Source organism: Cloeon dipterum, chromosome 3 (genome assembly GCF_949628265.1).
Source record: "Cloeon dipterum chromosome 3, ieCloDipt1.1, whole genome shotgun sequence".
NCBI lineage: Eukaryota > Metazoa > Arthropoda > Insecta > Ephemeroptera > Baetidae > Cloeon > Cloeon dipterum.
In genome coordinates this window covers 23040382-23053089 of record NC_088788.1, presented here as the reverse complement: position 1 = coordinate 23053089, position 12708 = coordinate 23040382, and the positions used below count along the sequence as shown (strand labels likewise).

General features: G+C 40.0%; 2 protein-coding genes across 4 annotated transcripts in view; one reads left to right on the top strand and one right to left on the bottom strand.

Annotated features, from left to right (window-relative positions):
- The window catches only part of LOC135939945 (photoreceptor ankyrin repeat protein-like), a 33213-nt gene extending 24548 nt beyond the window's left edge, over positions 1-8665 (top strand). For all 3 annotated transcript variants that reach the window (XM_065484571.1, XM_065484568.1, XM_065484570.1), the window contains exons 6-8: positions 5258-5387; positions 6056-6196; positions 7057-8665. In XM_065484571.1, coding sequence (XP_065340643.1) covers positions 5258-5387; positions 6056-6196; positions 7057-7550 — 765 coding nt within the window. In that variant the 3' untranslated portion in view covers positions 7551-8665. The remainder of the gene's footprint in view (positions 1-5257; positions 5388-6055; positions 6197-7056) is intronic.
- Positions 8646-12108, bottom strand: wus (TM2 and DnaJ domain-containing protein wurst). The gene is made up of 5 exons (XM_065484572.1): positions 11733-12108; positions 10242-10389; positions 9980-10181; positions 9365-9632; positions 8646-9207 (listed from the first exon to the last, which is right to left on the bottom strand). The coding sequence occupies exons 1-5, from the start codon at positions 11976-11978 to the stop codon at positions 8998-9000; spliced, it is 1074 nt and encodes a 357-aa protein (XP_065340644.1). The 5' UTR covers positions 11979-12108; the 3' UTR covers positions 8646-8997.
- Between the last annotated feature and the right edge of the window lie 600 nt (positions 12109-12708).

Below are 12708 nucleotides of genomic sequence, written 5' to 3'. Positions count from 1 at the left end.
CAACTAATTTGTTCTGTGCTGCCAATATCTATTTCTTTTCTCCTCTAAGATTCCTAAGTAATGTGATTTTGATTGCGCGTTGTTTTGAGCGGTCAAAACCAAAACGACGGCGGCGTTGCGATTGCGAGCGTGTTCAGTTAATGACGCAGTTTTTGTCGTATCTCGCCTCTCTCACTCGGCGGTGTGTTAAAAAAGCTATTTCTGTGTTGCACTCGAGAAAGACGAGAACGACGGAGGAACAAGGGTCGCTCACTCGCACAACACACTCAAAGCGCCTTGTAATTAGTCTGCTCTGACTGGGTCTCTCTTTCTCATCACCGCACACAATTGTTTCATTTTGCACGAAAATAATATTTTTATATTGCTGCCATAAAAAATTAAAGAACTTGGTCGTGCTTGCGAGAGAAGGAAAAAAATATGCGCTGAAATTCTGTTATATAAAAATTTACATACATGCAAATTCGAGGCTAATGCGTGTTGTGCATTAACATAGGGGCTCTTAATTAAGCCATTACTAAAAAAACTGCGTGCCGTTAAAAACATAGTTCGCACGTTTAAAATATTTTCGTAGCTGATATATCGAACGGGAATTCTGCATGGCTAATCTAATAGATTATAGTTCATGCTAAGTTAAGTAGCTTATTCGCTTGCATAAATTTTTAGCCTGCTAGGGTCAAATTGGTATATGTAGGCTGATATAAATTTATCTGGTTCATTTTGGAGAAAGTTCTTCCATATTTTTAGATTTACATGCTTTAAACTATTTAAAATTTTACAAAATTTACAAAGGTTAAATAAAATGTTCCTGTAGAATGCAAAGAAAATGTCTAATCAATTAGAAAAATATATTCAAAGAATGAGGTAATCGTAGAAGTCTCAACCGCACCAATTTTGTGGCAGCGGCTGGCTCAACGGCTTGTGGGTTGGTGTCGAGGAATCCAAAATGGCAAACGCATCTTTGCTCTTCTTAATAAGCGTCTTTTAATAATAATCTTTGTCGTACTTTGTATATGTATATTTCATAGATAAGAGTAAAACTGTAAATCAATTACAAATAGTCACAAGAAATTATTCATAGATAACAACTAATATTTTATCACAAAATCAATAATAATATCACAAAAGGCTTAACCCGAATCTGGGTCAATTAATTATTGTGTTTCTGCTTCACTATATCTTTTTCTCACACGGAATTTCCTATTTGGAGTGAGTGCTTGACATGACCGTCGTCGTGCGAGGCGGAAGGGTCCACGTGCAGGTATCGCACAGTTACAGTGCTCTCTACCGATTCTGGAGAATATGATCTAGACTTGTGCCACTAACAATAAGTGGCTGGGAATGCCACAGGCTAAAGCTGAGTTTAAGCTCTGGCGTAGCTGATACAATTTATTAAAAAATACAAGGTTTAATATTTAGACCAAGTTTTTCCTGTACTTTTCGATTTTTTCGCCTTTTTGACCGACGGCTAGTATAGTTTAGTTGAAGCCACAGTGGCTAGAGGCAGACCACGTGACCCCATATCAGCCGGCTAGCGCGACGCAGTGCGACTGGCTGAGTATCTATAGTTTTTTTTTGCTCTTTTTATCCCTGTCCGAGGACCGGAGGACCGGGAAGGGCGCGCACTGCACTAGCACGAATGCTGAAACCCGGGTCCCAATAACACCACGAACGGATAACATGGGCGCACCGGGCCGCACAGGGACCCAGCCCATTCAGGGGCCACTTGCCTCCGCACCGAGGACTGCATTGAAACGCTAGACATTTGTCCCGTGAAGCCAAATCACGCATGCTGGAAAGGTGCAAACCAGCAAGTAGTGAGTCGGCGCCGGTGCGCCTCCCAGCCCGTTGAGCAATTTGAGCAATTCGAGTCACTAAACTAACCACTTTTTGCCATCTCTGACATTGGGTAGCCAGTATTAGATCTCCGAACTGCTCAAATACCTCTCATTGCTTTGACACTCCTGAGAGTGCCTTAACAATGCGAGCCAACGGGCTGGTTAGCACACTATGTAATTTTTTCAGTTGTTAAAATGGAATTTAGGGAATTTTCTGTTGTTCATGTCTAGACTTATATACCAATTGACACAGAAGTTGGTTACTTATGAGCAAATCAATAACTAGATTACACATAGCGGAATTCTAATTCATTGCAGGAACTGCTAAAGATCAAGGATAAATACGTTTTAATAAACCAAGGACAAATGGGAAATGGGAAATTTCTATTTATTTTTCCCTTGTCCCATCAAGATTCACACAAAGTTCTTGTGACCTGAATTGTTGGAATTGAAGATTCCCACTTGGAAATGCGTAATAGTGAGCTAGAAAGAAGTGATGGAGTAATACATCAGATGCACGGCGTTGACAAATAAACGTTTATACAGCGTGCACTTCATCTGCGTCGGGCGGGTTGCATAAGTGTTCCATCTATGAGGATAAAAAATTGTGCGTCAAAGCACGCGCTCAGGCAGCTAAACAGATTTTAACGAGCAAGAACAGCTCCTTCCCTTTTCTCCAGGAATTTGCTTGCAATACAAACATCTGTATTTGAGCTCACTTCATTTAAGAGCGCAAGTTAGAAGACTGGTTGAAAGTTGCCTCCGCCATTGTGTCGGGATATATGCACATGTCCCTAGCTCACGCGGATATTTGCAGAGACGCAAAACACGCCGACTGCGTGACGTAGCGGAGCAGCTACTTTAATAATAATTCCGCTACGAAGGAGCAGAGCTGACGAGCGACATCTTTTCGCACACCTTGCGGTTGGAGAAGTTTTGATTCGCTCGCTCCGCTGGTGCTCTTGCGACAAACTGGAGCATGCAATAAGGCTCTCTAGATCTGCACAGGCGGTGCAAAAAGTTGCGAGCCAATCGCCCTCTCTCTCTCTCTCTCTCTCTCTCTCTCTCTCTCTCTCTCTCTCTCTCTCTCTCTCTCTCTCTTTCACGAGGTCCGGCCGGTTGCTGAGGGCGCGGGAGTTTGTTGTTTTAAATCAATTGGGGAGGCGCGCAATCGAATTAATCGCCCGCAGAGGAATTTGTGGCACAAACAGCACAAACAAAAAAAAACACGGGCGGTCGACAGCGGCGGCCCCCGGCGGCGGTGGCGGCCGGGGCGTCATCTGCCTCAAGGATGTTCTTTCTGTCTACTGCTGCCTTTCCTCTTATCAAATTAGCACCATCGCCGCGTGCTCTCGCAAAACCGTTGTGATTGTTCTCCCGCGAGCCACCTCCTTCAGCGGCTCTCAACTTTTCCCTCTTATCGCTCCGCGGGGCGGCCAACTTTTTGTCAAATGAGTTTCCGCTCTGCCAGACTTATTAACTCGTCAAATCGAATCTCGCCGAGTTGTGCCTTGTTGGGCACTGTTGGTGCTAGTCAAACAAACTTTGCTGCGAATAAGTGTAGAACTGATGCAAATTAATCTGATTGCAAATTCTGTAATGCAAGTTTGCTTCCCGATGAGTTCATGCCTACCGCCGCAGTTTTTCCCTAACTTCCTACAGCTCACTTTCAGGCTTCTATTATGTGGCGGCGCGTAATGAAATTTATCGCTCATTACACCTGGTCAAACGCAAGAGCTCCTCAACATTACTTGATGTAGTTTCAAAGGCTGCATCAGTTGTGCTCCTGTGATAAAAGGTTCATAAATGCAAATCAATTAATCCAGTCAAATTAAACTGCTAACATGATCGAAAAATGCATTTGAGGGCTGAAAGACACCGCATGTTTGGGTCTAAGAAACCATTTACGTAATGAGAATTGACGGTCTCAAGCAGTAAATGTTTCTGAAATCTTAAAATAGATCGATGTGACGAGACCAGCGCAGACAAACAAAACCAAAAGTGCTATTTTCATTTTATCTTATTGCAATTTCTTACGCACGCAGCACGTCCCTTCTTTCATGTGGCCGCCCGGCGTGCTGTTGATTTTAATGGCTCACGTCCGTGCACAATGGTGGTGTTTGGTTGCTCTATTAGCATTCAAGGAGCCAAAAGCACACCGACCAACCCACAACGGAGCCACAGGCTTTTGTAACAGCCTCCCTCTCCACTTTCACTCATCCCGTTGAGCCCTCTTGATGACTGCGGCTGGTCACACTATGGCAAACAAATGACCTAAATTCGAAACACAACTCGAATATTATGTGCAAACACTAGCAATTCAAAGCCCACTTTTCATTCCTCTAGCAGGCCGAGGGAGGATGAAAGCGGCTGCAAACTTTTCCATCTTGAAATTAAAAGTCTTGTTTGATCTTTTTGAGTTTTTTGCAGAATGTAGAGCGAAAAGAATTTTCATTTATATAAAAGATGGAGTTGCGCAATTTATGTTTTGTTAGAACTTTACAGGTCATATTGCAATTTAGAACTTGGATCGCACTAGTAGTAATAATCGCAACTGGACTAATTAAATGTATGGAACATCAAACCACTCTATATATCACTGTGCTATACATTTTGTCGGCGCCTTAATGTGTACAAATACGTCAACACGTAATAATGAAGATAGTCGTCGGTATAATATTGATTTAGAGGGTTTAATTTTTAACGTGTATGGGGACATATATGTATATACTAAATACCGTAAACACAAAAATATGTTTGTTGTTGTTTTTTCTTTTCATTAGTCTGTTTTTGTTGGAGTCTTCCTATGTCTTTCATGAAAAAGGATGAAGCCATAACTTTTCAAACTTGTTGGAAGGAAACAAATTACGGTTATTAAGCAGCGCTGAAGTCCAATTTTAAATTTCTGGAGTATGTTTGATATGCATGAAAAATAAAAATACACGTACTCAGGTAGATAGTTAAAACTAAAAAAAAACTTCAAAAGCAGCAGTATTGTATGAGAACGTGCTACACGGTTTTCATCTTTAATTTTTTACTTCCAGCCTTGGTTATTCATCTACACAGATTATTTTTCTTTGACTCGAATATAGGTTTGATAAACACTTAAAACCAGCATTCTTAAATTTACCTTACACTTAATTATTTTCTACCTTTAATTCCTGCCAACAATCCCAAATTGTCCTATATTTTCGCATTATTGTTTTCATTAATTAATTTGGCATGAATACTCGAACCATTCAAATTGTTTCATAATGGTTTAATTAATGATATCAGTATTGAATCACTTTTGGCCAATCGTTAGTAATAAGGACCAGCAGAGGACCATTTCACTAACAAATAAGGCACCAATATCATGTATCAAAATTGAGCACAGGCACATTTGACTAAGCAGCACTTCATTAGTCCGTTTGAAATTTCAGACGCCTGTGAGCTACATCGCGTCAAGCGGCTCATTGGCGATGCTCGAGGCCCTGGCCCAGTTTCCGGCCGTGGACTTCAACTACCCGGACAACGAGGGCAACACTCCATTGCACTTCGCCGCCCAGGCCGGTAATTATCCCATAGGCTATTTTCCTACTAGTTTGCCACTCGTGTCTGTCAAAAATAGCGCGCAGTTTGGCATTCGTTCGGCCCGTCAGCCCCCGCTAACCAAGTATGCAAACATTGCTATACACATTCAAATCTTATGCGTGCGTGTATAAAGATGAAGTGGTGCTCTCGTAAAATTTTACCATCCGATGCGCGGGCTGGGGTGAGCACGGGCACGAATTAATGCCGCCCCGGTACATACACAGTGCGTCGCATTTTTGGCACACTCGTAACTTTGCCGACCTTGTCGCGGATTTGCGGATTGGATAATTGCTCGCATGGAAGCGGGTAGTATATGCCTGCCTTTCAAAAACGACGTCAATCAGTTGGGATGTCTGCGCGGCCACTGTTATTTCACGGAATATGCCACGTTTCATCTTAACGCAAATAATCATCGCGAAACAAATTTTCATTGGTAGTTCTAGACTGCAACTATTTGATGGATTCGTTCTAGGTTGTTAAATTTTAAAAATACTGTGAACACGAGATGAATTTGAAAAAAAGGTATAAAACAAATTGATAAAAATATTCGACTCGCTCTTATTGCTCTGAAAATAAAATAAAAAATTATTGGATTCACAAAATGAATGTTTTATTTACGATTTATATTAAGCATCTTGCATTTTCAGGTCACGTTGAAGTGCTGAATCTGCTCCTGAGTCGTTGCTCGAGCGTTGAAGTGGACTCACGTAACTCGCTAGGATTCACCCCACTAATGAAAGCAGCTCTGCAGGGAAGAACTAAGTGCGCGAAACTTTTGCTCTTTGCAGGTGAGCACTTTATGTTATCGCAACTTTCTTTCTCCGGTTAAAAACGTCATTACTCCTTGAGAAGAAAATCTTCGTTATGACACTTGGACATTTGCAAGTTTCAGAGGAAGATTGAATATTACTTTTCCACTAAATGGAAACAGAGCTATAATTTTCAAGAAACATATACCATCATTTGAAACTCAATAAGTCTAACTTGTGTAGTTCTACGATATAGCTTATTATATTTAATTGAAATAAGGAACTAGATTGAGTTTTTATTCAATAGGATTGCGACTAACACTAACCCAGGAAAAGAAAGGAGTGCGATAGGAAAATAAAGTTCTTTCAACTTTTTTCCTTGGGATTTATATATATGGCAAACAAAGCCTTGAAATATCTTTAACTTGATCACAGTTTTACATTTCTTTCCATCCTTTCCTTATTTTATTTTTTTATATCCTGCTTTATAAAATCACTAATTCAAGTTTTAATAAACCGAATAAACCTTTAAACTGCAAGTTGTATAAATTAAAACCAAAATTTTTCAGTTGTGTCAAAAGGTGAGGATTTATCATTTAAATCATGAACCCAAACTCCCAGATTATCAATATAATATCAAATCATAATTTATGTATATTTTTGCGTATTCAATACAATACAATCATATAACGCGCAAAATTTAACTGTGAATAATGTAAAACGTGGCAAACAGAGGTAGCAAAAGATTGCAAAAACAAAATTTTATCTCTCGCCGCGCTGAGCTGTAAATAAACTGAGCGGAAAGTTAAGTTTCATCTCTCTCTAGCTCTAAGTGCGTCTAAGAGAAATTTCCTTTTATGGTACATAAGATGTCTAATTCATCTAAATTGATCTTGCAGGTGCATCGCCAGCTTTGCGAGACCTCGGCCGCGGCTTCCGAGCGGAGCAATGGGCGCGCTACTGCGGCCGCCACATGTGCGCCGAAGTGATCGACAAGTTTTCTCGGCACCGGCTGCTGGAGCGAGCAGGGGCAACGCACCCTAACGCGGCCGTCGGCGGCCGCTGGGGCAGCGAACCGGAGCTTACGGCCCAGGCGTGCCCCCCGCAGGCAGCGCCCCCCTCCTCCTCCGGGGGCTCGTGGCTGAAGAGCAAGCTGAAGAGGGCCTTCAAGTCGTCGCCTTCAAACCAAGACTCGCCGTCCAAGGCGTCCAAACACCCACCCCAAGAGCCAGCGGCACCGCCGCCGGCCCCCGCATCCACCCCTCCCCTCACCCCGCGAGTCTTCATTGTGCCGAAGGTGCAGGTGACACCCGCGGGGGCCGCGTTGAGCTCTGCAGACGCTGACCAGGCTGAGCAGCAGCGATCGGCAGCCAACGCCCGCCGGAAAAAATAGCAGGAGGAGGAGGAATTTATTCGTTACCTCCTGTACGAATGAATTCAAACTCGCGGACCGAAAAGTGAGCTCCATATGGTGCAGTGTACATGATTTCATAGTTAGCACTCTAATTATCATCTTGGATAGCATGTGATTTCTTGCTGAAGGCTTGGCAATGAAGATTGGCCTCTGCTGATGATTGTGCTGTGGAATTCAGCTTGTAAATTTTTGAAATACCATTAGATATATACTGTACATGTATTTGGTTCATAAGTTAAGTCCTATGTCGTAATTTTTTAATTCATGAACTTTGAGTGTGACGGAAGATGAAAATTTCCTCGCTTTATTATCTCTTAATGTGATTCAACTAAATGAAGGTTGGAACCAAATACGGCGTTAATTATCACACGGGATTTATGAGGGGGTATTATGAATGGATAGGCCTTCACAGCTTTGATTTCTACGTTCCCCTGGGGGCACGCAGGAACTGATAGGGGTGGGTGTACGTGAGTTGGGTGGCGATAAGCCAGGAATAGCTACTAATTACCGCGCTATGTGTCGAGTCAACAAACCACAAGCACCTGCAAAATGCACCAACATATAAAAATACATAACAATATTGGGAATATAAAAATTAAATCCAATCAAGTTCATTGTTGTTCACCATACAAAGTAACCAGCATTGAATTTTAAAATATTTTTTTAAACTTCAACTTTAAATGCAGCAGTGTCACTTTTTTCTATTGCTCTATAACACTTCTTCCTGTTTAATAGTATTATTTTAATCTTGGCATCTCCTATGACTCGATTAAAAAGCTTTTGGAGATTATCTTTTGCCCCAGTTTGCGAGTCCACTTCATAGATAAAAGCCTATACAAGAAAAGGCCTTTAGAATTGTTATAATTTTTATCTATTATGATTTCCAAACCTTTTTTGAGCTTTTTGCTTATATATTATGCTTTCAATTGATGTTTCCCTGAAAGAATTCACGACTAATTGTTATTAAAATACAGCCACAATTTTTGCACTCCTTTCTTGAATCTGGTGTTGTACTTTTGTCTTCCTGCTATTCAATATCTATGGCCAATGTGATCATAAATGATTAAAACAAAGTTATAAGTTACAGAATAAAAGTTTTTATTCAAAATTTCCTTTATAAAATATTACATTTTGCGACATTAGTGTCTGATTTCGGAATGTTCATAGATAAACACTCTTATATTTCTTAGCTATAAAACACATAGCAACAGCAATATTACAATTGTCAGATCACTTAATATTACAATTTAAATGAAGACACATGGCTCATTTAAGGAGCCAAATCTGGCTAAACTTTGATTAGTAAACTGTGCGTCATCGTAGAACTAAATATTATTAAAAATTTGGCCGAAAAATGGAATATAGTGAGATTTGCTCGAAAGGAACTATCACAGAATAGTACCTGCAGATCAGTCGTTCAACTAAATCACAAGTCAATGGATTTTTTGTTCTTGGCCGTTCGTTTCGACCGCATTTTAGAGAGAACTTCATAGGCCTGTTGTATTTCCATGAACCTTTCCTGTGCTTTATTCCTTTCCAATTCATCCTTCACCTTGTCTGGGTGGAATTCTCTTGACAGTGCACGCCATTTGGCCGTAATCTCAGATTGAGTTGCAGTTTGGCTGACGCCGAGTACCTGCCAAAAATGAGAGTAATTTTTAATTCTTCTTGATGAATAAAATTTGATAAAAAAAATCCTTTACCTCATACTAATTTGAAGTTTTATGACCAAAGACCATTCAATTATTTAATTCAACTGTAAATTAAAATTAAGGTTAACTTGGAAAACCCACCTTATGAGCATTTATTTCTCCATGAGGATCAGAGAGGTCTATTATTTGCTTCCAAACTTCTGCCCAGCCATGATGTTGAGCAAACGTCCAAGTGTCGACCAGAGACTGTTTCAGGTCCAACCACCAGGGAGAGGTGAAGAAGTGATGCACTGCATCTTGGAATTTGATCTCCTCGCCATCACTGTCAGTAATTTTGCCATTGAAGTACAAGTAGCTTGTGAATAAGCCGCAGTAGAGTAGGGTGCAGAAGCTCAGAACCAGGATCCGACTAGAATTAGGAAACATTCGTTGAATAAATCACCTAAATATTGTTTAAGCCTTTTTGGTAGGACGTTCTATGACCAAAAAGCTAAGTACACATTACAGTTCTGGCTAAAAATGCATTTCCATAAGTTGACGCAAAAGAGGAAATTAAATTACTTAATTTTACCTAGTAAAATTTTAGGTGAACGAATCAGGACATTTTACACTCCATCATACATAAGGAGTTTAAAATTAATTGAATTCTATAAAATTAATTATTGAAATAGAAGCTCACTAGAAAAACCAGAATTTCTCAGCAAATAAAAACGGAGGGAGCAAATGTTAACAACTGGAGGAATCAATCAAACTAACCTTCTCAGGGATCTCTTTTTGGGGTAGGTCTTCCTCCACTGTTTAGCTAGGGTGTCAAAGCCAAAGCTGCTACAGAAGGTCATAGCTGTGAACCAGGTGCCATCATCCCAGAACCACAGAACTGGAGTTGTAGCAAATGCAATCCCAAGGGGCCACCAAATGGCGCCTCTCTCACGTCCAACGTTGCCAACAGCCCAGACTCCTGCAATTGTTTGTAAGTAAAAGACATTAAAGGATGATATTAACGATTAAATAGACCTACCAAGGGCGCAAGGAATGGGTGTCAAGTAGATCAGAGGCCTGAAGTTGATGCCACCGACTTCGTCCTCTGGAATGGCCATCCAGAAAATACATGACCATATGTACGAAACGAGCACCATGCTCATGAAGCGGATGCTGGAGAAAGGTGGCTGCAAAATGAATTTATATTCAGTTTAGCACCTTTGAAGAGAAGGAACAGTTTACCCGTTGAAACGACAATAAATTAAATTGGTTATGCCCTAAAACGTACCACCAGATTAGAAAATTAAGAATATAAGCCAGGTGTGCGAATTCAGGTTTGCTCACCACCGCTATCAGGTGTGCTTGCACTCGCGAGCGATTAACTGGTTCACCAATTCTCAGATTTGAGTTGATAAAACTTGTGTTCGTAACATTTAAGTTTTGTTTGATCGAATGCCATTTGAAAAAGTAGGTTTAAAGCTGGTTTAGAGTACAAAACATGGGAAGGTGTAATCAACATCTCTGAACTTTCCACCGACAAAATTGTATTGCACTTTCTAGGGAACAAATGTACGGGGAAAATAAACTAGAGCCCATTCTAAATAAATTCAGAAATGTAGATCAAGACCTAATAACTCTTTTTTTCAAACAAGAATGTATTGCTCTACCAGAAAACTCATTCATCAGCACAGTAATTGAAGCCTCATCACTGGCGCTCCCATTAGTCCCATTATACATGAGTGAATTTTCTCCAAAGCAAGTAATAGCTGCTGATGGTTGAATTATCCAGAACAGGCAGTACAGGTCAAGGTGTGTTTGCTTGGTGGAAGGGGTGTAAGTAACTTTTTGTTTTTCATGTTTGCGTAATACAGTTTTGGCATTTTTCTTGTTTCAGAATTCTCAAATTTAGCATGGTATCTGCGGTGCATGATTATCAATATAATGTTTTATACTTAGCAGGTGCCGAATTGAAATATTTAAAAATATCTTTTACTTATCACCAATTAGATAAGCTTTTAAAGAAATGTTTAGCAAATTTGAAAGGATCAGAGAGGCTATAAAACAAAAGCAACAGGTAATAAAGATTACTTAAATTTTCACTTGTTAATAGGAAATTTATAAATATTTAAACCAAAGTAAAAATTAAACGTATTTTATTGTCCGATGTTCTTCATAATATTTATATCTATGTGCCAGAACTAAATTATGTATGTGGTAGATGAGTGTTATGAAATATTGCACGTAAGTACGATTAATGTTGAATGTTATATTATGTAAATCATTTAACACAAGACCGATAAAGAGAATAACTATTATTTATCATTTTGCCATGCAGATATCTAAAAATTTTGCTTCCACCTGATTCGTACACGACAGAAAAATAAAATCAGTGGTAACCATTCAGAAAGCGCCTAGTGTAATCTAACGGTACATGCATCATTCCTAATAGGATGATGTGCACACAATGCCCACCAATATTTTTTTTAACAAATTTTGACACAAAATCCACCTGAAATTAAGTTAAAATCACCTTAGCGTGTTCCTTGAACCGTGTCGTGAGCTTCTCGAGGTAGTCCTTGTCTTCATTGCAGTCGGACACGTACTCAGGAATGCGAACCAGGTCTCTAAGCCATCCGACGCCGAAGTAGCCACCTAGGGTGGAGGCGGTGAGGAAGGCTTGCAGGTCCCTCCGCAGGTACAGGTGGTGCAGACCAAACAAGCCCCCGACAAGCCATAGAAAATAGGCCACGAATACGCTCTTATTTGCGGATTGCATGTCTCTCAGTCAGTTCACTCTCCAGGTATGAGTTCTTCGTGGCCAGGGTCAACGACTCAGCCACTCATTCAGTCCGGCGACGATCCCGTTGTTTACCTTCCAAGCCTGCAGACACTTGTGTCGGGTTAACAGCGCCTCTAGCGGCTCTCTGTTGTACTTTTGGAACCAATTTTGGTAATATTTTTATTTTTAATCACGAGAAAGATACAATAAATATATTATTAATAATTAAACAGTGACAGCAACGGTTTACTTTATTTTCATAAGTAAGTTTAATATAAAGGGTGCTTTAAATTAAACAAATAAATACGCAATAATAGCCATGTGTGCCTTACAAGAATACAATACTACATACTGCGTACCCATATTAATTGCGTTACGCCTGGTTTAGCATGAAACTGCAATTCCCCAAACAGTCTCATTATGGAATGCCCGAAAATTAGTTTATATGATGTGTGAAGTGCCCGAAAACAGACAAAAAATGCACAAAATGACTTTCCCGAAAACTGCTCTTATATATATGAGTTTGTCAAGATATCAAGTATATTTATGAATTTTCCGATTTTTCTCTCTAGAAATCTTATTTCCTAAAATCCTAAACTCGAAGGTTGAAGGTCCTGGTTATCTGACTCACTTAGTAATGTCCCTGAGATTGCTTAAAGTTTGTTTTAGTTAAATATAGATTAAATATAGCAATATGTTTTTTATTGTTACTGGTTTTGATATTAAC

Coding starts and splice junctions, on each gene's coding strand:
- wus (XM_065484572.1), bottom strand. CDS start 11,978: ATGCAATCCGCAAATAAGAGCGTATTCGTGGCCTATTTTCTATGGCTT. Junction 10,182..10,241: donor ACCCATTCCTTGCGCCCTTG/GTAGGTCTATTT, acceptor AAACAATTGCAG/GAGTCTGGGCTGTTGGCAAC. Junction 9,633..9,979: donor AAAAAGAGATCCCTGAGAAG/GTTAGTTTGATT, acceptor TCCTAATTCTAG/TCGGATCCTGGTTCTGAGCT.